The sequence below is a fragment of the Rousettus aegyptiacus genome, unplaced genomic scaffold (genome assembly GCF_014176215.1).
Source record: "Rousettus aegyptiacus isolate mRouAeg1 unplaced genomic scaffold, mRouAeg1.p scaffold_m13_p_1, whole genome shotgun sequence".
NCBI lineage: Eukaryota > Metazoa > Chordata > Mammalia > Chiroptera > Pteropodidae > Rousettus > Rousettus aegyptiacus.
In genome coordinates this window covers 139,026,371-139,051,957 of record NW_023416284.1, presented here as the reverse complement: position 1 = coordinate 139,051,957, position 25,587 = coordinate 139,026,371, and the positions used below count along the sequence as shown (strand labels likewise).

Sequence of the window (25,587 nt, the reverse complement as noted above, 5' to 3'; positions counted from 1 at the left end):
CAGTCCTTTATAACTCTAAATGTTTTTCTTTTTCTTTTTTTTTCTATTTGCATTTACAATTTTATGTAATTAAGTAACTAATAACCAAAATAAATTTTTAAGCTTCCTTTTATTAAGAGAGATGGCTGAACAATAGGAATAGAACCTAAAATGTGAAAGCTTTCATCTCTAAGAACAACAATTAGTTTTAAAAGGCTGAACTATGTGTTTATACATAATAGAATTAGAAGGCTACCACTTTTAAAATCCCTAGTGAAGTGTAAATATTATTTGCCAGGATAACTATTTTCTGCATTGAAGGCATGCCATTAAGAAGTAATGAGAGTTCTGGTTTAAAGAGGGTCTCATTACTTTTATTAATAAGTAACTATAAATTATTTGGAAGAATTATGGAATTCTTATTCTTAGTTATTATTTTTATTTTTGCAAGGTTTAAAAGCTACCCATAAAATATATTAAAATGCTTTGAGTAAAAAGTACAGTCCTATGTACTGCTTTTAATTATTTTATTCCTGTTCATATACTTGGGTTGGAGGGGGTAGCAAGAGAACTGTAATTTTGGTGCATAAAAATCTATCTATTAAATGCAAATTATGTGTTATGGGAGACCCTTTTCCAGATTATAATTTAACAAGCACTTGGGTATCTAATTATCTTGGCTGTCACTGAAAGAAATTTAGAATAACAACCTTTGCTTATTCTATGAGTAATCTTTTACAGAAAAATTAATTAGATGATTAAAGAGAGGAGTGGGGTTCATATCATGTGATTGTTTCATATTCTTACGGACATTTAAGTAAAAATAGTAAAATAATTGGGTAATTATTTTTATTTTATTTTATTTTGATTTTTTTCCTGAGAAAATGACCATATTTATGTGGGCTATAATTATATATTTTTCCTTTTTAAATTAAATTTATTGGAATGACATTGGTTAATAAAATTAGGTATGTTTCAAGTGTATAATTCTGTAATACATTATCTGTGTATTGCATTGTGTGTTCTCCAACCAAAGTCAGATCTCCTTCTGTCACCATGTACTTGACTCTCTTTACCTTTACCTACTTCCCCACCCTTTTTCCTCTGGTAAGTACTAAACTGTTATCTATGTCCATGAGCATTTGTATGTTGCTTTCAGTTTATATCCCCAATAGGAGTGAAATCATATGATTCTCATTTTTTTCTGTCTGACTTATTTTACTTAGCATTATCCCAAGATCCATCCATGTTGTCACCAATAACAGTATTTAATCTTTTCTTATGGCTGAGTAATTATTCTGTTATATATATGTACCACATCTTCTTTATCTCGTCATCTATCAAAGGGTACTTTGGGTGTTTCCATGTCTTGGCCACTGCGAATAGTGCTACAGTGAACATCGGGGTGCATATATCATTATGGATAAATGTTTTGAAATTTGGGGGGTAGATATCCCCCAAAAAAATAGATTGCCATCATATAATATGGTAATTCTATTCTTTGTTTTTTGAGGAACCGCCATACTGTTTTCCATAGTGACTGTATAAATTTACATTCCCACCAGCAATGTATGAGGGTTCCTTTTTCCCCAGAAACTCTCCAACATTTGTTGTTACTTATCTTGTTGATGATAGCCATTCTTATAGATGGGAGGTGATATCTCATTGTGGTCTTGATTTGCTTTTCTCTAATAGCTAGTGAGGTTGAGCACCATCTCAAATGTCTGTTGGCCATTTAAGAATGCTGCTTTCAAAGTTTATCATGCTGACTTATTGAAATATAGACCAAAAGCCAATAGAAAGTTTATTTTCTTCTTCCTAAAGTGAAAAATGAGAATGTCTTCTATTGTAAAATTCTAATACAATACATACCATGCTTAAAAGCAATCTAAGTATCCTATAAACAAGAAAGTGAAAAATAGAAAATGTCAAGATATCTATAATGCTCATACTAAGTATTCTAGTTATATATTAAATTTCAGAAAAATCCTGCCACCAATAAGTCCTAAGATGGGAACTCACTAACCACAAATATTAATATCATTTTGAAAAATTACTTATTTTCCTCAGGCATATGACATGTATTAAATATTAAAGGGTAGATTATCTCTGTGGTTTTTATAATTGCAGATCACTTAAAATGTGTATTCTGGAGGGGAGGTTTCAAAGTCTATCAAATGAAATCTGCAAAATATTTGAAATTTTTGATCATTTTAATTATTGTTAATAAACAATAGGTCTCAGCTTTTAGTATACCTTCTAATTTTTTTAATATTTTGTTTCATTTTGTTTTGTTATTTTTTTGTTGTTGTCGTTGTTTATACTTCTTAACTGTTATCCTATACATATTGAGGTTGAACCTGTTAAAAGGAGTTTGGCACATAAATAAGTGTTAGCAGCTGATGACCTAGAAAAGATGAGGCTAACAGACTTTAATTTTTTCTCATTATATTATTAAATCAATTAGAAAATTTTTCTCAGAGAATAACGTAGCTATATTGAGTATTTCTTAATATTTCATTTGTGATTATCTCATCCTGGCCAAGGAGGTTAGTAAAGAGAAGTAAAATATCTGACGCATGCAGATATTTCTGCAGAACATGTTTTTATATTATCTTACATTGGATAAAGCTGTTGACTGTATTTACCTTAGAGTCTGTATTTTACAATAAGGTAAATAGAGTCAATCTAGCTCCAATTCCTATTGAATATTGATTTTATCCCCTAAATGTTTCTCAGATCCATCCAGGTCTTCTCCATCTTCACTAAAATGTCTTCCTAGTCTGACCCTCTCTCATTTCTCACCTTGATTACTTCTACAGCATTCTAACTGGGGTATCAGCATCCAATCTGCCCCTTCCACTTCTTTCCCCACTCAGGTAGTCAGAAATACAACCTAATCAGTTTTACTCCTCCCCTTCTTTCTGACATACTCTGTCCCATGAAAAACAACAATCCCTACCAAAAAAAAAAAAAAAGCCCTTAAAAAAATGCTAATCATTTTTCCTGCCTGCAGCTCCTGGAAGTGGCTGTACCCATTTCATCTCCACCCAGCTCCAGCCCTCTCATCCTCTTTCCTCCAGCTACCGACTCTGCCTGTCTTCAATCTCTGCCATCCATGTTATCTTCCACATGCTCTAGATGCATGCTCTGCCTCTTCTGTAACTCTCTTTTTTCTCCTTCCCCCAAATAATTCCCTTTCATCCTTTAGGTATTAAATGTCACTTAATAAACTGTTCTTTGATTTCTATGATTAGGTCAAATTTTCCTATTATAATTTGTTATAACACTGCATAGCTTATCCTTAGTAGCTGATCACAAGTAAAATTTTGTATTTTATAGCTTTTTGAATAATGCCTGTTGCCATTCCACCTGCACTCCAATGTAAGCCCTATGAAATTTGCCTTTATCTTTCATCACCATTGCAGAACATTGTACCTGGCACATTATGATGAGGAGAAAGAGGATGATGATGAGGATGATGCTGATGATGTTAGAAAACATGATTGATCTCTGTTATATATCAGGCATTATCCTAAACATTTTATGTGTATTAATGTGTTTCATTTTCATTATAATTCTATGATATATAGGAACTGGTTTTTTTTTTTTTTTTTAATGGAAGAAACTAAGATTTGTAGTATTAGGTAGACAATAAGTATTTGATAAAAGCATGACTGAAAAATATTGAATGTGTTTTCATTAAATATTGACAATATATCAGAGATAGTATTGATAAATAAGGCATGGCTATAAGAATACGTAGAAGTATTGATAAATTGTGTCTATAGAAATGAGGGTTTCAGCACATGTTCATAGGCTACCCACTCTTCTTCCTTGCTTTGGAAGAAGTTAGGAGACCACAGCTATTGCCTTGTGGGACACAAGGAAGTAAAAAGCTAGTGTGTTCTGATGAGAAAGTCCTGAGGCAAGTTTGGCCAGGTTGGAAGGAGAGGACAGGACATGAGCAGTATAAAAATCTCTAAGTCCTGATTGCAGAATATTCAAGTTATATTCATTCCTCTTTGAATGATACTCTGAAATATCTCTCTGCTGTTCCCTAAAATAAGAAGATTCAGGCCACTTAGTTTAGCTTACTCTGGAAGGATCATCAGAATCTCACCTTTCTTCAACATGCATTATAAGAAAATTAACATCCAAACAGAGTAGCATCCCCTGAGGCTACAAGGTAGCCAGTATGGGTACCAGTGCCTTCTTTGTCCAGGACTCAGTAAAAGGGCCTCCTTTATTGTGTAAGTTTTTAGATTTTTTATTTTGACAAATGTACATGAACAGCTTAGGGAGAAGAGTATTTTTCTAGCTAATTCACAAAATCCATTATATAACAGTATCTTAAACATAAACCTAAATATTTATGTAGTAGAACATAAGTTGTATAAATCCTACTATTAAATGGAAAAAAAATATTTGTTCTAGTTTCTTATTAGGCAAGAATAGTTACCAATAATATTGTGATGTTAATAATTATTACTTGCAAAAAATATAATTCCTCAACAGTTCTTGAGTATGTACTATGTACCAGACCACTTCAAGACACTGTGGTTACAGTAGCTGTCAAGAGAGTCATTGCCTCTGCTTTTTCTATGCCTATGGTTTATTTATGGAATAAGACAAATATTTAAGCAATCAATATAGAGTAATAAATACAGAGATAGAAAATAAGGGCACAGAGATGCCACAGAAGCTATGAAGGGTTAATATTACTAGGGTATCGTGATTTAAGAAAAAGTCTCCTAAATGTTTCAGCTCAGGAGCTGGAGAATGCAGAGAAATTTATGTGTATGTGGTTTTGTTTTAGTTTAATAAAAATGGGATCATACTTGATGTATACATGTTATATGTTTGTATAAAATGCATAGTATTTTGCCTTTGTATACATGTTATGTGTTTGCATAAAATATTTAATATTTTACCTTTTTCGCTTAAGTTTGTATAGATCTACATTATTGCCTTCTACAAAACTTCATGTATATCTGTGTCTGTATGCCTTTTTTTAGGATAGAGTTCTGGAATTGAGATTGCTGGACCTAGGATTTGTGCATTTTAAATTTCAATAGATTTTGCCAAATTTCCATTCAAAGTGGCTTCACTGATTATACTTAATATCTCTATTAAAGAATGAGTTTATGCAAATTGATTATATAAACACTGAATACAAGAATAAACTCTTCTTCAAGGAAAAATGAAGTTTAAAAATGAGATGTTAGACATCACTAAAATCACATACTAATTAATACAAAGCTGTTTTTCCATGATAAATTAATAAAGCTAATGAAAATACCTGATATGGGCAAAACTACAGTGTATCTTCAGCTCCCAGCCATTGCACATAGTGTGGTAAAATCATTTTGGTGAGTGATTTGCTTAAAAGAAATAAGATAGTATGGTGAAGAACAGTTTAGTTAACGAAATAGAGAATGGATATTGGAGTCTTGCAGTATTGGAAATTTGACAAATTTAGCCAATTCTTCTTAACTCAGGTTGCAATATCAGAATACTTGGAAATATTTTATTACTACACACATTGGTATTCTTTTTGATAAGAGATATCCTATCCTAAAAGGTATGAGTGATATAGCTCATGGTGGTTTTGATTTGCGTTTCTCTGATAATTAGTGATATTGAGCACATTTTCATGTATCATGCTCAGGTTCACTGAAGCCTGCTGGTAGCCTGTTGCCATGAATGCTGCCTGGGGCTCTGGGAGCCATCTTGCTTGGACTGCTAGAGCCAGGAGGTAGAGGCAGGGGCAAATTGGGTGCCTGGGTTTGCAGGAGACCCTCAGGGAGGCAGTTAGGGCCTTGGAAGTCAGCCTGGTGCTGTGGTGGGCTGTCTGCAGTGAAGTTAGGCTCTCACTTTACTTTCCTGCTCCAGTGGGAAAGATATCTCTGTGCTGGGCTGCCTGGGCTTACAGGAGGGGTGATGTGGGTAATGTGAATCTGTCTCTTCTACCCTTTGCAATGCATCTTTTCTTATTTCTGTGCTTCATCCACGTATTGTAATCCATCACCTGGAATGCTAAACTCTTGCGAAATTATTTTCATTCACGGATAGTTGTTCAAATTGATGTTTCTAAGGGGAATTGACTGAATGCTAGAAGTTCCTATGCTGCCATTTTACTGGGATCACTCTGTTTTTCAATTGGGTATCAAAAAAGCTTAGACCCAGTTTTAATACTTAATCACAGACACTGTGTTGGCTAATCTTATGGCTGTATTTGCTCTTCTTCTTCTTTATCAATTTTCTAAGCTTCATTTTTAGTCTATGTGAATTTCTGTTAAGCCACTTCAAAGCCAGTAACAAATAATTGCATTCGATCTCTTTTTCAGTGCCATAAGTTTGTTAGATTGTAGGAAATGGAAGGGAATGGAGAGAAAAGTGCAGAAAAATATATAATTTCATTTGCTTTTGTGTCGTAGTCATACCGGTGCTATATGTGTAGTTTACACCCAGAATTGTGAGCAGAGTCAGTGGAAGTTGCTTGTACAGGGTCAGGTGACCATTGCATTTCACAACATTGTATAAGAGTTTGGACCACATTTTTGTCGTTGTTGTTCTCTACTCTCTTGGGGGAGAGGTTGACGGTCTAGACCAAATGTTGGCCTCATCTAGTCTTAATACTCTTGTTGAGGTGAGAGAGCCTGATAGGAGCTAGACATGGCTTTTAAGTTGGGATTTTTAGGGCCTGTGAGCCCCAGGAGGAGCACACTGAACCATTTCTCTTAACCCCCAAACATTCAGAAAGCACTGCCATCTGTCCTAGACTGGGGAGTTACGCTGTGAGGGATTAATGATGGTTGGGGGTGTGAGTAAGTGATGTCCCCACGTGCAGTGAAACTGCATGCATGAAAAAGCACATTTGGAGAAAGGAATTACAAGGGAGAGCACGAGATGAACCAGGAGGCTTGACTGCTGTGGTGGAACCACAAGTGGCAGATTGGATCACATTTCACTACTTTGCTGTGTATTTTTCTTAAGTATAAGCTTCCAAACTTCTTGGCTTTATCCTTGTATTCCTAAGTATAAACATTGAGGGAGTGCGTTAGTCTCTTAAACTTCTATTGAGAAATTCTTTGGATAACTATATATCGTGATTAAATAGTGCCTTCCCCCCCCCCCCAAATTAAATAGAAAAGATTCAAATAAGAGAAGCAGGTAAGCAATAAGGACAACTAGTTTCCTTATTTGCACTCATTTTCATCAGCTTGTATCCTGCCACAATGTGTTGATAAAATTTGAGAATCCTTCTTTCATCTTCTTTTCAATAGTAAACCCCCAACAAACTTTTGATTGTTCTTGAGTTAATAAAATCTCTTGACATTGAATGTCTGGAATTAGTTGAAGAGATGGAAAACGTATTATTTGGAATCATTCTTGTGAAGTACTGCAGAATACCTTTTTTTTTTTTTTTTAGCTCATCACACATGAGGTTTTAGTAGTTTTGTATTACAATATGACATTTAAAGTGTTTCATTTTAGTAAGAAATCAGTTCTCAAACTGAGCTTTGCAAGTGTTACAGGGAGGAGGTAATGGACTGTCAAAGGTTGAAAGTCATATGAGAGGGTTTCCCCTCCCCCCACTCCCAAAACCAAGGAAACCTGTTCTCTATGAGCCATTTCCAAATTGTACAGAGTAAGACTTAACCAGAAGACAAATTTCTACCACAAATTCTTTATGTGTCAAGAACTTGTCTTTGTGAGTGAACAATAGAGTGGTATCAGATCCTTGTTCTAAACCAGACTTTAATGGAATGAAATCCTGGGGTATTATGGACAAGCATTTAGAATGATGAGAGGAAGGTCTTTATGGCTTGTACACATGACAGTATAAACAATTTTGTAGTTTTTTTCTATTATGTGTAATTAGTTAAGTTTTTGGGTAAAACTAAAAGATTATATTCTTTACAAGCTTATACTGATGAGACTAGACTTCATTATGTACATTCTGGGATTGTTAGAAAGTATTTTAAATCAACAAAAGAACTGTAAAGAGAATTCTATTCTATCTGTAAACACATGTGGTCTAGAAAATATTTTCTTAAATGTTCAATGTTGAATTACATAGTATAGGAATTTTTTCTCCCCTACTCCCAGCACTCTTTATGCTTTCTTCCTTCAAAAGTCTTAGAGTTTTTTATTTAATTATACTTTGTTTCTTTATTTAGCAAATGTTATTTATGAAATTTTTGACTAAAATAGTATCATACAGTGTTTTTTCTAACATGAAAATAACAAGATACATTTCAGATTATATTCTTTATACTTTAGCTTGACCATATTATATCTTTTCAACAAAGAGAATATGTGGTAAGAATACTTTTGTATTTGAAGATTTTTCAATTAATTTTTATATTTTCATTTTATAATTGAAAGCTGTGGTCCTTGATATAAATATAACTATATACTTCATAGGACTTTGTGCTTTATGTGCTCATGAATGCGAATTGATGGGAGAGGACGGAACATGAAAAATGTAGAAAAGGAAATAGTTGGAACTAAGTGATTTGTTGTAGTGTCCCAAGGGACAGGTATAATCTGCAAGCTGTCAGATGCCATTACAGGGCTAATGCCATCCATCAGAGCCGACATGTGTATAGCAGAGGTTAGTATAATTATATGTATGTTTATGGAATCTAAACCGTGTGATTTTAATCTTTAAATGAAAACATTCATATAATTTATAAGCTTGTTGGTTGAGTAGGTATGTGATTATATATTTTAAGAGGAAAGATAAGACTTCCTAAATCCTGCAAACTGTTGCCTAGTCTGTGTCTACAGCATTAGAATATGATTGTAACAACTCTAGGCTGGCTCTTTTCACGACAGAAAATATTAAGCAAGCATTCATGAATATTACTTTTTGACTTAGTTAATAGATCCTAACATTTTCAACTAAATAGGCCATATTTCATCAATTGTCAGACACATTTTAAAAAATTTATTTGATAGTACTTTTCTTTAACTTCTTAGTGACACATAAAATAACATTATAGCTCATAATGAATGGCTCCTGAGACTTAATGAAATATAATAATATGCTCTTGGATTTTAAGGAGTATATTTTGGTATTTTACTATTCTGGTTTATAAAAAAGTCATTTATGTAATTAGTTTAAACTTTTTTTTCTAATTTCCAACATTCTAAGTACCAAAAAATTGTAAATCTGTTTTAAGTATTATAAAGGCAAGAAAGTATACTTTCACTTTTAAAATTTTTATATTCTTTCGATTTAACATTTTAAATGTAGTTTCAATTTATAGCCATCTGCCTCAAGGAAAATACCACTCTAACAGTAAAAATTATTTTTAAAAATGTTTAAAATTCAGCATGATGTCAACATGACTTACATAACTTTACAATAGATAGATATAACAGGATTTGTTAAACATAAAACAGACTACTTTTATTATTATTATTTTTTCTATCCTAAGTAGTTAATTTACTTTACTTAACCCTTCCCCCCTCCTTCTTACTTTCTGGTAACCATTAGTTCATTGTCCATGTAAAACAGACTACTTTTAAGGATCACAAACATTTCTCTGTGTCTTAGACTGCATATGTATTGCTGATAGTCCTATACTCTTAGGACTATTTTCTATATAATGAATTAATTTATTAGAATTAAAAGGTTTTATGGACTTGGCTAGGTATGAAAAATATGAACAGGCAAGCATATATTTTGTTTTTAAGTACCAAGCAACAAGAATAATGTTAAGGAATTATAAGGATTATGCAGTCTAAATTATGTGTCTGATTTCTTGGTTCAAAGATTTCCCTTAAGTATATTAAACTTTATCTTTTTTCTTTTGGTGCCTATTGAGATCTCTGATTGAGGGGATAATTGATAAGTAGTCAGGAAATTGGCCTAAATTTAGAAGCTGTCATCTGTACTTAAAAAAAAGTATTTCCAGTCAATAGGCTGAAGAACTTGGACTTACATGTAAAATTCCATATGTGGTTCCTTCCTCAAGATGCTTGTAGTGCACGTATAAAGACATTTACACACACAATCACACAGAGATATGTAATTGATGTACGTTAGAAGCAAAAAGAACATATTTGCTTATATTTTTCTCATGGCCAGGAATATTCTTTCTTTCTTTGTCCATCTCTTACTCACCTTTTACCTATTCAGTTCCAATGTCCCTTCTTACCATTTAAGTTTTGGTTTCAATTTTAAGTTATATATGTTATGATAGCATGTATGCACACAGCTTACTGTTCTTGAAATAAAATATACAAGCAGAATAGTGCAGAAATTGTAAGTGAACAGTTTGATAAATTTTCCTAAAATGAATGCACTGATGTAACCACCACCCTTATGTGGAAGAATAAAATGGCTGCCTTATACCTAACTCATAAAATGTAGCTCAAAATGTATTAAAAACTTATTGTAACACCCGAAACTGTAAAACTACTTGGAGATAACATAGGGGAAAGTTCCTTGACATTGGTCTTGGGAATGATGTTTTGGCTATGACAGCAAAAGCACATGACAAAACAATAAACAGGTAGTACTAATCAAACAAAACAGTTCCGCACAGCAAAAGAAACAATCAGCAAAATAAAAAGGCAACCTACAGAATGGAAGAAAATATTATCAAATTGTCTGATAAGGGGTTAAAAACAAAAATATATAAGGAATAGCAAACTTAGTAGCAAAAATATATATATATATATCCAATTAAAAAATGGACAGAGGACTTGAATAGACATTTTTTCCAAAGAAGACATGTAGCAGCCACCAGGTACATGAAATATATTCAACATAACTAATCATCAGGGAAATACAAATAAAAACTACAATGAGATATCAAAAAAACAAGAGATAACAAATGTTGGCACAGATGTGGAGAAAAGGGAACCCTTTTGCACCATTAGTGGGAGTGTAAATTGGTACTGGCACTGTGGAAAACAGTATGGAAGTTTCTCAAAAAAATTAAAAAGAGAATTACCATATGATACAGCAATCCCAGTTCTGTATCTGTATCCAAAGGCAATGAAATCACTATCTTGAAAGGATATCTTCACTCTCATGATCTTTGCAGCATCATTCTCAGTAACTAACACATGGAAACGACCTAAGTGTTCATCACTGGATGGATGGATAAAGAAAACATGGTACATATGTACAGTGGAATATTATTCAGCTATAAAAAAAGAAAAGTAATTCAGCCTTTTTCCACAACGTGATGGACCTTGAGAGCATTATGCTAAGTGTGAAGTAAGTCAGGCAGAGAGAAACAAATACTCTGTGTTCTTACATATGAAATATAAAAAAGCCAGACTCAAAGAAATAGAGAGTAAAATGGTAATTGCCAGTGGCTTGGGTGTGGGACAGTGGGGAGATGTTTATCAAAGTGTATGAGCTCTCAGTTATAAGGCGAATGTGTTCTGGGGACCTAATGTACAACATGGTGACGATAGTTAACAATGCTTATTATGTATTTGTAAGTTGTTAAGAGAGTTTGTCTTTAAACATCACCACACATACACACACACACAAGGTAACTATGTGAGATTATGGAGGTGTTAACCTTATTGTGGTAATTATTTTGCAATGTGTGTGTATGTATGTATGTGTATATATGTATATATGTGTGTATGTGTTTATATATACATTGCAAAATGATTACTATAGTTTATATATAGATATATGATCATTACATTGTACACCTTAAATTTATACATGTTACATATCAATAATAATCTCAATAAAGCCAGGGGGAAAAAAAAAGAAGTGATAAAATGACTTCCTTTAGGTCACATGTTTTAAAAGATGAAGGGTAATAATAGTATTATTATTAATATTTAAGTGAATTATAAGATGAATTGGTTCTGGCAAGTCTTAGGTTCTGTCAAGTCCTTTGGTTTCCTGTCAAATGGATGAGCATTTTAAAACCGAATACACCAAATTTTTGGCACAGTAGTGATGTATAGCATCTCAGCTATGCCATTTTCCCAGTGGACAGGCTAAAATTGAAAGCATTCAGAATAATGATTTTTATATTCCTGAGGGAATAAGTATATGTATTGAGAGAAATTTAAGTTGACAGTAAAAATATCAACACTTAACCCATGCCCTGATACAGGAGCAAATGGAAATGTCTTACATGAGTTCCAATTCATTAAGCAAATGTGACACTTTATTTTCTAGCCATTTTAGTTCAGAGAACTGAGGTAATGAAATAGTAATGTAAATGAGGCCACTTCTCACTATGCTGAAAGTAAAGTGTAGACAACAAAATTCTATAATGGATTTTTAAGATCTGGTGGTATAATTTTCTGATATCTGAAAGATTTGATTTTACAATTTAATTGTCATCACATTATTATTTCCGAAAGTTTATTATAAGAAAGAGCACAACATTCTACGTTTATGGTGAGGTTAAGTAGCCAAGCTTTGTATTTATTATTATAATTTAGTGGTGTACTTTGCAGGTTTCCTAATATATACTAATATATATATAAACTTGCTTATTTTATAATTTAATGTGACAGGAATTTTTGGGTTAGGAGAATTGTTTTTGAAAATAGATAAGCATATTTTTAGGACATTTAATGAAAAAGCTTGTTAGTAAATGATCCCTGGGTGTATTTATAATAATATATCTTGGATTATTTTAAATTTATCATTTTCAAAGCAGTTTTGTTTAAATTTATTATAATATAAAAGATGTTAATTAATGCACAGTGAATGTTTCAACCCATTTTAGATTTCAAAATTCATTATATAGCCATTTATACTTATTTCCAGTAGCATATTTTTTTCATAAAATTCGATGTGATCTCAACGTTGCCATTTAGCTTTAGCAGATTAACTAAATTGCTTTGAATTTGTAGTATTTCACAGCTTAGATATGCATTCCTTAATCTATTTCATTATAGTTTGCCAATTAATGTTGTGTTGAAGTAGAACTGCTAAATTGTGTGGTCGATGTAGTTCATTTCAAAATCATAGCAGTGATATCTCTAATAACATAACAGGTTATATTGACAAAGTTGGATTGTGAATTTGTTAAGAATTTATGTATCATTTGCTATCTAAAAACGTAAAGATTATTATTATCCCCATGGCGACTTCAAAACAGATGTGAAATAACATAACGAAGAAGACAGACTGAGCCCCATCTCAATTAACACAGCTGTGTTGTGATTATCAACAACGTCTATTATCTGATATACCGACTAAGAAAAACTTTTATTTCAGTTTGCTATCTCGTGTGTTCTTTGAATTATCCACACATGGGATTATTTCCTAATGTGTGTTATTACATGGTGGAAGATACCCTTAAACTTGCCATCTTTCTCTCTACCACAGTGTGCTTTTAGAGGACACAAAAATTCAACATGTAAAAAGCAAATACATATATAATCAAAGTTTCATGTCCAATGGTCTGCTTCTGTAAAGTTCACAGAAGTACTCTGAGGTCTACCTCCTGCTCCATATGCCCTCGATCCACAGTGACTCACTCTTTGGTTTGCTGTCATCCTCCGCTTATGCAGTAGTATATGTGTTAGGTATTAATATAAAGTACTGAATATATTAGTCAATATTAAAGAGCAATTAAAAAAACAACTGTGTCTCAGTAGTAAAGTTTCCTCCACCTTTCGATAGTTACAGACAGATGTTGATGCCTATAGCAGATTCTTGATTTCTTTTTCATTTCCTTTTAATGCTTTGCTCACTTTTTTGTCCCTTTTCAAATAAAGGCCATTATCAGTATATACAGATTTAAAAGCTAGTATTACTTGTTTTTAACATTGTAAGATGCTTTTGAAAAAATCTTGTGTATTTTGTACACCTTACACTACAACTTACTGAGCAACTACCTCACTGAGTTTTAAATAACTAATATCTTAACTTAGAGAAAGGTCCTCTTGAAGTTGCTGTTGTCTACAGTGAATTAGATATCGTTCTGAGATATTTTTAGCACTTTTTATTTGATCTGTATATAGGTGGCCAGTATTTTTTTTTTTTTTGAATGACAGAGTTGAAAATTTAAATAGTCTGTGTGATTTTTTTCCCTTTTTAATTTGGTTATCTTTTCTTGTCTTATAGATGCTTGTGACCACACCTGAAAAATGGGATGTAGTGACAAGAAAGAGTGTTGGGGATGTAGGTCTTTCCCAAATTGTAAAGCTCCTTATTCTTGATGAAGTTCATTTGCTGCATGAAGATAGAGGACCAGTACTAGAAAGCATAGTGGCACGTACTCTCCGGCAGGTAAGAAGAAGTTACTTGTAAGCTTATTTTCGAGGGATGAGTAACTTTTTAAAATTAAATGTAGCATTCAAAGAAATATTAATATGTGTTGTTTTGGGGATAAAGATAATTTTAGTATGGAGAAACCTTTAGCTATTTCATTTTCTGTTAAAAGTACTGTATCTTTCTTCCTTCTGTCTTATTTTATTGAAATCTCTTTAACTACTTTAGAAAACTTCTTTTCTAAGACTATATTGCAAAGCCAAACCTAATATTGACTAAGCAGTATTAAAATATGGTAGACCATAGGAAATTTTTAGAGATTCCTTTTGTTTTATTTTGAGCATGCATTTCTTTATTGTTATATAAAATGAAGCTGCATAATTAGTAAAATTTCAGAGCAAATTTACAGAGCAATAGAATAATTTGAAAGGCATTTGCTAATAATTTTTAGACTACAGAGATGCCCATGGGCTTGGCTCTTAACAGATGATCCAAGTCCAGAGATGGCTGAAGGTGAAAGGTGTGTGCTGTTTAGCATCCCAATAGCATTTAACATCTGGTAAGTGTTTGAGTTCTATATCTGCCACCCCAAATCACTCATTATCATTGGCAAATGCAATTCTCAGTCTCCCCTGCCACACTCCTGTGAAATTGTCTCCATCTCTTTATTGTATATTAAGTGATGTCTGCTTAAACTGATCTTTTGGTTGCTTTATGCTGAACTTTGTAGCAGAACTTTAAAAATCTTCGATCTGTCAGAAATTCAGATTTCATTCACTTCTTCCTCTGAAAAAAATTATAACCTGATTTATATTGTTTCTGATAATATACTAGATAAAATGAAATATAATCACCTAATGTGCATAATCTTAATCAATCATTTTTTAAAAGGATATGTACATGTTGTCTCTAGTTTTAGACTTAAGTGGTTATTCATAAATAGCCCAAACCAAAATTAGTAAATTCACCAATGTCTTCTGAATGTTTTTTTCAGCCCTTCTTTTCATTAAGGAAAAGATGAAATATCTTAGAATACCCATGAGTATTAAAATGATGTTTGTTGGTAAATATTACATGTATAGGAAATAGATTGACCCTAGTTTTTCACCCTAATCAAGAATTCAAATTCCTTGACTCCCATCTGTTATTGTTTTTTATTCACATAGACTTGGCTTTATTTTCTTTCTGAAATAGGCAAGACTCCATGGCCGGTTTTTCTTAATAGCCTTAACTTTCCCCCTGACTACCTGGCAAAATTCTAACCATGAAGCCATCAGTTGATGTCTGTGCTTCTAGCCAGACTTCCAAACACTAGCAGAGAAGGTTATACAGTTGTATAGACCAGGGTCACCATACATTCATAGACACTGGATTCATCTCAATCATTGGGATTACTCTCTAACATCTAAGCAGCTCTTCCTTTGTTTTCTTCAAAGTGATCATTTCCAGGTTTCACTAGACTCTTCCCTCACGCTAGCCAACCCTGTCATGTCTCATTTTTATATGTCAATACATTTTACTGAACAGAATAGAGGCTTTCATGCTTGAATTCCCTCAATTTGGATCCCTTTCTTTTCTTTTCCTCACCCAGAAAAACCTCAAGTCCCTCCCTTTAGCTGAAGTCATCATTCCATCCTTTGTCCCAAAATTAGGGACCACTTCTCCCCTGGTCTTGGACCCCATTCATTCCTTTCACTAAGTTAGTTACCCATTTTCTTTCTCTTGTGTAATTTACTTCTCCCTCTAAGTAGGCACTGTTTTTTCAGCTTAAAAGAATTATGAAGTCCCTCTTTTCTTTACCAAAATACTTCTTTCAAACCTATCCCTCTCCAATAACTTCTGCTTAATAAAGCTCTTTTTACCACCTAGCTTCTGACAATAGTAATCTATATTACCTGTTTCCTTTATGACTTTCAAACCACTGCATTCTATATATTACTCCACCATAGGTAATAAAATATGTTTTACTAGGATTGTTAGTTACTAAATCCAAACCATAGTTCTCATACTAATTCCTTGTATTACTCTTTAATAATACTCATTTTTGTATTTGATATAACTCATCATTTCCTCAGTCTTGAAACTTTTTTCCCTTTCGCTCCATGATGTCCTGGTTTCTTCACTTGTTAACCTGCCTCAATGCTCTTTCTCAGCCTCCCTTGCTGTCTCCTTTTCTCGCCCTTAAAATATTTTATATTCTCTAAGGCTCAGTCACATGCCACCTTCTCTGCCTGTGTTACCTAAATCTTTACATATAGTCCAAATCTTCTCGCTGACTTCTAGCCATATCCGAGTGCAGTTTTATGTTTCTCCTTTGCTATCCCGCAGACATTTCTTGCTAAACATGTCAGAAACTCTCTCATCCTCCCTGCACATGTGGACATGGCATCACAACCCACTTGATTCTCAAGTCCAAATCATGGGAGCCACACCCAAGTTTTCCCCCTTCCTTGACACTCTCCCTTCACCCTAATTGCTAATTCGATTCTTCTCTATTTCATATTCTAAATATCTCTAATCCAGATCAAGGTATGGGAATTTAATATTGAAAATGGAGTACAAAATTTAAGAAGTTGTATTGCAGTTTAAAGTGTTTTAAAATATGTTTTCATCTGGTAAATCCACCATAAAATTCTAAGTGGATTAATGATTCAACTATATCAAATAAAACGCTTAGCACATTAAAGAAAATATAAGAGCATTTTTAATAACCTTGGGGTGGAGAAACTCTAAGCAAAATGCAAAACTCCACAAAGGTTATAACTATGGCATATTTGGATATATAAATATTAAATACTTGTGACCAGTAAGGATACCTCCCAAAGGTTAAAATGTAAGACATAATAATAGAAATTATTTGTAGCACACAAAATAAAGTTTAAATGACCATTTAAAAGGTGATTATAAATTCATAGGAAGTATATTTTTTAAAATTTTGGAAAAAACATGTGGTATAAATAAAAATACTAAGAATCATAGAAAACGTGCTTAAATTACATCCAAATTATCATGAGATATTTCTCTCCTATCAGATTAGCAACAGTGAAAAAAGCATGTAATTTGAAAGTACCCTCTAAACTCTGCCCTTTGTTTTTTCTTCTAGAAATCTAACCTATAGAAATAATAGCACAAACATACAGATATATTAATACCAGTATTCACTGAAGCCTTGTTAAGGTAGAATATATCAGAAATAACCCAAATGTCCAACAAAAGAAGACATGGTTTAATAAATTATATTACATTCATATAATAAAATTCAGCATTTAAAAAGAATGAGATAGAGCTATATGAACTTGGCATAAGAGATTATCATGTTATGTTCTTCACTCAAAAGGCAAACTGTCCTATATATGACATAATCTCACTTGTGTAAAGAAAAACATTTGCAACATATTTATATTTTCATTTATTGACTTAGTGAACATTTATTGAATTCCTCTTGTGTGCCAGCCATACAGTTCGAGGTGCTGTGGATATAGTTAACAAAGTTTTGCTTACATTTAGATTTTAGGCTGGGGTAGAGTAGGGTGCATTTACATGGAAGGCTATGCAACAAACTGCAAAAGTAGTTTTATAGTAGGGTTGAAATTAGAGTTCGGGACGTGTTTATGTATTTTTACCACATACATTAAAAATGTGTTATAGACACAGATATATATAACACAAAAGGTTGAAATATTCAAAGTGAGACACACAAAACTCAGATTTTAGCTAACATTAAGAATAATTTCAAGGATACAGGTATGTGTAATACACAGGTAAAGAAAGACTTGAGAAGTCTGAATGCGCCATCACTGCTCTCCAGGTCCTTTCTTGCCCTAGAGGATCTGCTCTGACGCATGTTTTACATATGAGGTCTCAAAAGAAGCATGCAGGGCATCGTTTACACAAAACAGAGCTATTTTGATCATGAAATGTTTTGATTTTTACCCTGGTACTTATATAACAGTGATATTTTTCAGGGAGCCATGCCACATAAAACCATACATTCTAGGCTTATTTTGATTTTAGCCACCTAGAGAGACCGTGTCCATCAGCTAAAAGCATTACAAAGATAAAGACTTTCCCGCAAGGGTAGAACATTAGAGGTCAAGTAAATATCGTTAGTACATTTGCCAGGAGGTCTGTCATTAGCATGTTCACAGGGAATTTGACTTGGATGCCTTTGTTTTTTGAGCATTCCCAGTTGAGGGAGAAAATACAGTGCAGGCCTGCTGCTTATACTTTCTGTATGTGCACAGACACATATATAAAAGTATCTATCGTATATATATTTGAAGCAATTATTATAAGTATATATTTTGTAAATTATTTATAAATGTATGATGGTATAATTTTGTATATATAATTTATAAGTATAGCCTATAGTAACCTATATGTGAACTAAATACGTAAAAATTATATTATAGATTTGCTTATGGTATATGTAATATAATTATGTAAACATGTGTTAATATATAAAAATATATAATATATATGATGTATATGCATATCGAATATCTTATACATTGGTATCTCCATAATATAATCAAATTTGAGTTATGTACTTTATCACTACTGTGTTTATACATTTTTGATGACTTGCTGTTTGTTATCTTGAGAAAGATGTACAAATTACTTAGGTGGACATTAAAAACTATTGAAGCCTTGATCTGTCTCATTTTAACTTCTACATATTGTTTAGCTACCATAGGTTCCAGCTACATAAAACTGTTTTTTTTTTTCTTCTCCACTTTCTTTGTAATACCACAGACTCTCTTTCAGAGATTAAACTAGTCTTATTTAAGTCAGAATATATTTTTGGTTATGAGATTAAAGGTTATAAATACAAAATCTTATTATTTCTTATCACTCTACACATCCATCTGTTGAAAATCTACTCTTGATTCTGCAAAATATCATTTTTTCTATGAAATGTTTTGTAGTTCACCGCTCAGAATGAGTTACATATTTTCTGTGTTCCCTCTGTACCTTTATCTGTATCCCTCACTAGCTTTCAGTCTCCTTGACAGAAGGGCCTGTGTGATTCTTCTCATATTTCCAATGTACCAGCACAACGCTAATAGCTACTGTTATTAAATAGCAAAATTCGTTTTATTTGTTCCTTGTGATTACCATGTTGTTCCAGTAGATGGCAGTGTTTTGCATTGCACTTCAACATTGGAAACTGAAGAAGCATCATACATAGGGAGCTATTCTAATGCAGTGTAGATTCTGCTCAGGTTCTGAGTGGTCTGGTGGTATTAGGGACTGCATTCACAACACACTTGGCATGACTGAGAAAAATTTGGAAAAGAGAAAAGTGTAAGAAAGGCCAAATCTGTTGTATTCAACATAACATAGTCTTTACTATCAGTGAGTAGGGAGACTATCTGAATGAACTTAGATTTTATGTCAAGGAAAATGTCATAAAAATTTACTGCCTAGTTTTGGAGCTAATTATAAAGATGAAGCTGCAAAATGTTAATTTTCATAGCTTTATAGTTTTCAACAATTAATAATTTTAGATGAATATGTAAAGTGTGTAAAGCTTTGAGATTTGCCTTATGATGTAAAGTTTCAAATTATCCCTATTTAAAAGAAAGTATTTCTCATATAGGTTTATCGATATTGAGAATGATAAGGTTGTATTTTAAAATTAAAAATAAAGTTGTTTTAAAATAGATTTTTTCAGAAAAAAATCTCTGGTGTTTGTCAGGTGCCATGAATGTAAAAATATATTCAGTAACTTTTGTGTTGTAAATAACAATTTTAAAACCAAAAATCACTTTAATTTCCTTTCAAATTATCACAAGTACTACTTAGAACTATTGTGTAATTAAAAATCATCTTTCAAGTCACTATAAAGGATTCTAACCACAACATACAAAGGATATTTCTTAAATAATGGACATATGTGGCCATCTTTTCCCCTTATGTCGAGTGCCTTGGTTTTGGTTTGAATTTTTGCTGATATCCAAGATTTCCTTATTTAAAGCACATTTGTGGTAAAATGTAAGCAGTCTATAATAAGGAAAGGTAAATACTCATTTTATAAGTGAGTCCTCAAGAATTTTTTTTTAAATTTAGTTTCCTGAAAATAATTTCCATTTTATACACACACACACAGTTTTAACTATTAGTGTCATACAATTCTATCATTTTAAATTTAGATTTGTAAAACACTAGAACTGTCCACCTTAATTATTTTGTTTTTGCGTTTAAAATGAAATTGAAATAATCAAACTTCAGAATAAACAGCATACATTTGTTAACACCTGATATTATAAATTGGTAAAACTTAGACTAAAACCTAAACCATGTCACTTACTTTATTTCATATTTAGGAAAAAAAGGAAACAATTTATAGGATTTCCCAGTTCAAGAAGTCTACTAAATTACACTTTGAATTATTTTAAGTCATCGCAGATACCAGATTCAGGCCAGTTTTCTTTCATTTTATTTCTTTTAGACTGTGTTATTGTTCAGTATTTCTTCAAGGATCTTGTTTTATTGTGAAAGTTCCATACTTGATATTTACTAAAATTTATTTTAACAGTATAAATCCAGATGTGTTGAGTCTACCTCATACATTAATTAAAATAATCCATATAGGTTGAATCCACACAGAGTATGATAAGGATTCTTGGACTCTCTGCGACCTTGCCCAACTACCTCGATGTTGCTACGTTTTTACACGTCAATCCCTACATTGGCCTTTTCTACTTTGATGGCCGTTTTCGACCAGTTCCTCTTGGACAGACATTTCTGGGAGTTAAAAGTACAAATAAGGTAAATTTCATTTTAATAATTATACTTTTTTTCTAAAAATATTTCTGTCGATGTATTGTTTAATACTTATTTGGGATTAGAGACCTTAAAAGACCATTTCAACGGCATTACAAATATAACATCCTGGACAAAATTAAGCAGTTTCTCAACTATAGTAGAGTAAATCCTCCTCCAAAAAGTTGCTTGTAGTAGTTTGAATTGCTATTTTCAATGTATATTTTGTATTCTCAGCTAGGAATATGAGTTATATATAAAAATATACTTTTCAAAAAGTTATTTTGTTATGATGAAAGGCCATCGTGAAATAATAAAAGGCTCTCATTAAACTAGTAATACATGTTTTGGTATATTAATAATCAAAAATAAATAATACCTTATATGCAATTGAAAAAGAATTTCATGGGGGCAACTATTAAGGGAGGTGCTCTATTTAACTTATAATGTTTTATAATAACTATATTAGTTTTATATATATATGGTACTTCTGAAATTCTGTGTAATGCATTAAAAATTTTGTTTATCTAGTTCCTTAGTAATATTACCTGGTACCTTTTGCATGGTTATTTTGGATGTTCATTTTGTAATACCGTGAAGAAATGCTTTACTTTGCATAAATTTTGTATATTTATTATTCTGTTTAAGAACACTTTTTTTTTTAGTAGAAGCAATATCTTTAGAAGAATATTCACAGGCCATATGACCTCTTTATGAAAAATCGAGATGGAATCATGTGTTACTATATCAGTCTTAAAATAATGTATTACATTATTTCTCATCTAAAAAACAATTTTATTAGTAAAATGAAGCCATTTTTACAGTACACTATTATAAATAAAATGATCAACTGAAAAACATCAGAGGTGACTATCACTACAACAGTTAATACTGCCCCATCTGCTTTCTATAAAAATAAGGTATCCTTAGAATATCCTTGACTTATAATATGATAGTGGTTATCACACACATATTTTACCTTCATTAGTTGTTTCAAGTGCTTTTTAGTATTAGTTGGCTGCTGGTTTTTTTTTTTTATTTTTTAGTTATATCTTAATATTTATCTTATTTTACTGTATCTTAGGGCACATGTAGAGCTGTTTCTTTATAGCTTTAGTGTTCTTTCAGCTTTATAATTTAAATAGTAGCAGATGGTTATCACAGAAAGATATAAAGAAGAAAATTTTTTCAGATGCTTGTCAGCCATCTTAAACTTTATTTTCTTTTAATCTCATCATACGAGTTGGCAAATCACTTAAAGCTAATTAAATCCAAACTATTTTTCACCACAATATGTTACTATTACAATCATAAAAGGAATAGTGTTAGAGAATGAACCATCATAATTATTTTGAAAGTTTAGAAATTTGCAAAATTTAAAAAACTTTTAAATATCTTACATAGTGTAAAAAGTAAATTATATATATATCAGTTATAAATATAGGTTTTGTCTTATTAAAATGAATTGTTTTTAGAGTCAGCTGTAATATTACAGTTGGTAACCATTAAGCATGTCCCCAGGGTGTTGTTTAATACATTTTCTAACCAGTTGTTAATTTGTCATTTTCTTTAAAAAGAAATTCTTATAGGTTTCTCAGAGTTTCATTTAGAAAGAAGCTCATGATGTGATTCAGTTGTTATGGAAGAACATAGGAAATGTATATGACATATCTAATTGAAATATGTAATGACTTTGGCCAGAACTCAATGGAATACAGTGGAATACTCAATCCAAAATACACTAAAAAAAATATTGGCTTTTTTACTGGAGTTGTTTTTTGAATCATTAAGGGGAAAATTATTATGTGATTATCTCATCTGCTTTAGTTGGCATAAAACATGATTTCCAGTATGATAAAGTGTCTACATTATTAAAACAAAAAATCTAAAACGTAGTCATTTCAGGTGTATATGATATTTTCATCCCCTCCAAACTCTTAATGTTGAGAGATGTGAGCTGTGCCAGATGCCTATTCCTTTTCATTAGTGACCTCTTTTGGATTAGAAGATTTCTTAACTCATGAATTTGATATAAAGCTTTCAATTAATCTGAAATATGTTTCTGTAGAATAATATCTACCTTTCTACATATATATTACAAAAACAGTATGTTTCCTTAGATTTCAGCTTTGTATACCATGACATTCTATGGGTAGTATTCTGGTAATTTTGAGAATTACACAGGAAAACAGACCGAAGAATGGACTTCTCTGGGGAAAGCAGAGAAAAAAACTTTAAAATTATTTCAAAATATGTATAACTAGTATATTATCCTTAAAATAATTATCTTTAAAAAACTTGGCACTCTTAGAAAGTTAGTACTCTGAAAGTATTATATGCTGTATTTTATTTGTGTATTTTAATTTCATTGTTTCTTATTGAGTCTTTATATGTCATATATATTGTATTTACTGTTTCTGCATTCTAGCTAGTCAGAAAGTACAGGTGTATTGTAATCGATACTTTTTTTTGGTAGTTAGAAAGTTTATAAGTGCTTCACTTGATTGATATTTTTCATGTTTTAAACTCTTTAAGGTCCAACAATTGAATAACATGGATGAGGTATGCTATGAAAGTGTTTTGAAGCAAGTAAAGGCTGGACACCAGGTACACTTTATTTTTTTCTATTTTTAGACAATATTTAATGATTGAACTTATTAATTTTTATGCTGTTAAGAAAATTTTTCTTGAATTCTGCAATAATAACTTAGAGGTTCTGCTTCTTAATTTTTAGCCCAATACATAACCACATAAGTTATTAATTATTTATAGATATTTATTAATATTATCACCCTGCTGTTAATAGGTCATGCTATTTTGTCATTTTTCTTCAGTAGATGAGAGAGAAGGATTTTATCCTTTACATTTTTTTGAATCTTTTTAAAAAGCACCAACCTGCTCTTACACCTCAAAATTTTTCATTTGTATTTGTATTTTTTACATAATCTAAAAGTTTTCAATGTTTTATTATTCTTACTGTTATCATGAAGTAGTATCATTTGAAATATAAAGTTTTGTGTTTTTTTATGGTATTTGGAAATTAAGCAGTTTTATTTTCAAACTCCATTGTCAAAAGGCTCCAATGAAGATTGTTAAAGAAAAAGTGGAATGATAACAGTTGCTTATATAAATCTTAATCATTGCCCAGTTGTATATGGTTCTTTGAATCACTTTACTTTTTCTATGTTGTTAACCTAAAAGTATGACATGTAAAATGAAATATTTTCTGGTTCTTTAGTTTTTAAATTTGCTGTAAGAGCAGACTAAATCTCATTTAGAATCTTTTTCCAGACCAAATATTGTTTGGACCCCTAGTATATAAAATAAATCAAAGATGAATTAGACTTGAGAGCATGGAAGACTACCTTCTGAGCATTCTTGAGGCACTTTGCCCCTTTTTAAGAATGTTTTTAAATTAACTACCCAATCCTAAGAGAATGTTCTTAGTTTTAAGAATAACTTCTAAGGAAAACAACCCATGATACAATTGTATAATAGTGGCTTACCTTTCCTAGTGATCAGCAAATGCCTAAAACAGCAAAAGTTATCTTCTATTTATTATCTCATTGAATTCTTTCAGCAGCCAATGAGGCAGGTACTATTATCCTCATTTCATAGATGAAGAAAATTAGGTAGTGTGCAGAATACTGTAGCATGTTCCCATCATTTTACTAGTGCAGTTATAAATCTAGGCCTTGTGAGTGTACAATCTCTGCTAACCATGGTGTCATGTCACTTTATATTTATTTATTTATTTTATATCAGTGTTCTTCTTTGATCCTCATTAGAAAACTACTTTGTAGGTTGCATTGTTTATCATGTACAAATAAATGAAAAAGGCCAATATTCCTTCTTTAATCAAAAAATATTACCAAATACCAACCATTTATTCTTGGTCAGGAGCCAGGAAGCTTTTTCTATAAAAGAGCCAAATAATATTTTAGGTTTTGTAGATCTTATAATATTTTTTGCAACTACTCAACTCTGCTGTTGAAGCATGAATGCAGCCATGGACAGTATATGAACAAATGGGCATGACTATGTTCCAATAAAGTTTTATTTATATAAACAGATAGCAACTACATCTGGCTTGCAGGCTATAGTTGCCAACCTCTGTTCTAGATTGCCTCATGAGATTTATTTTTAGTGAATGTATGGTGATCCTAAAATGCTATCTAGAAAAAATATTGGTAGCATTTAACAGAAAATCCTAAAAGAAATGAATGTCCTGTATAGCTACTAGTGTTTCTTTTTAAAAGGGCAGGATAAATGCAGTGTAATTAGGTAGATATAACCACCATGGACACTTATTTCTAACTTTTATATGACAGAAGATATAAACTGCATTAGTAGCTAAGGAATATAGTTGTGGAGTGTGTAAAATTTCCTCATGTGCAATATTTAAAATATTTAGTAAATATTTAAATGTTTTCTCACTAAACATTTTTAAAAATAGGCTTTACTTTCTTTTAGAGCAATTTTGGGTTCACAGCATAACCAAGCTAAAAGTAGAGGGAGTTCTCACACACTTCCTGTCCCCACACGCGTACAGCTTTCTTCACCATTAACAACCTGTGCCAGAGTTTCAGTTGATATGTGAATATCACGCA

At 31.8% G+C, this 25,587-nt stretch overlaps 1 protein-coding gene across 2 annotated transcripts in view; it reads left to right on the top strand.

Annotated features, from left to right (window-relative positions):
• Nucleotides 1–25,587, top strand: part of ASCC3 (activating signal cointegrator 1 complex subunit 3) — a 265,634-nt gene that overhangs the window by 87,489 nt on the left and 152,558 nt on the right. For both annotated transcript variants that reach the window (XM_036220315.1, XM_036220319.1), the window contains exons 11-13: nucleotides 14,063–14,227; nucleotides 20,807–20,983; nucleotides 23,513–23,584. In XM_036220315.1, coding sequence (XP_036076208.1) covers nucleotides 14,063–14,227; nucleotides 20,807–20,983; nucleotides 23,513–23,584 — 414 coding nt within the window. The remainder of the gene's footprint in view (nucleotides 1–14,062; nucleotides 14,228–20,806; nucleotides 20,984–23,512; nucleotides 23,585–25,587) is intronic.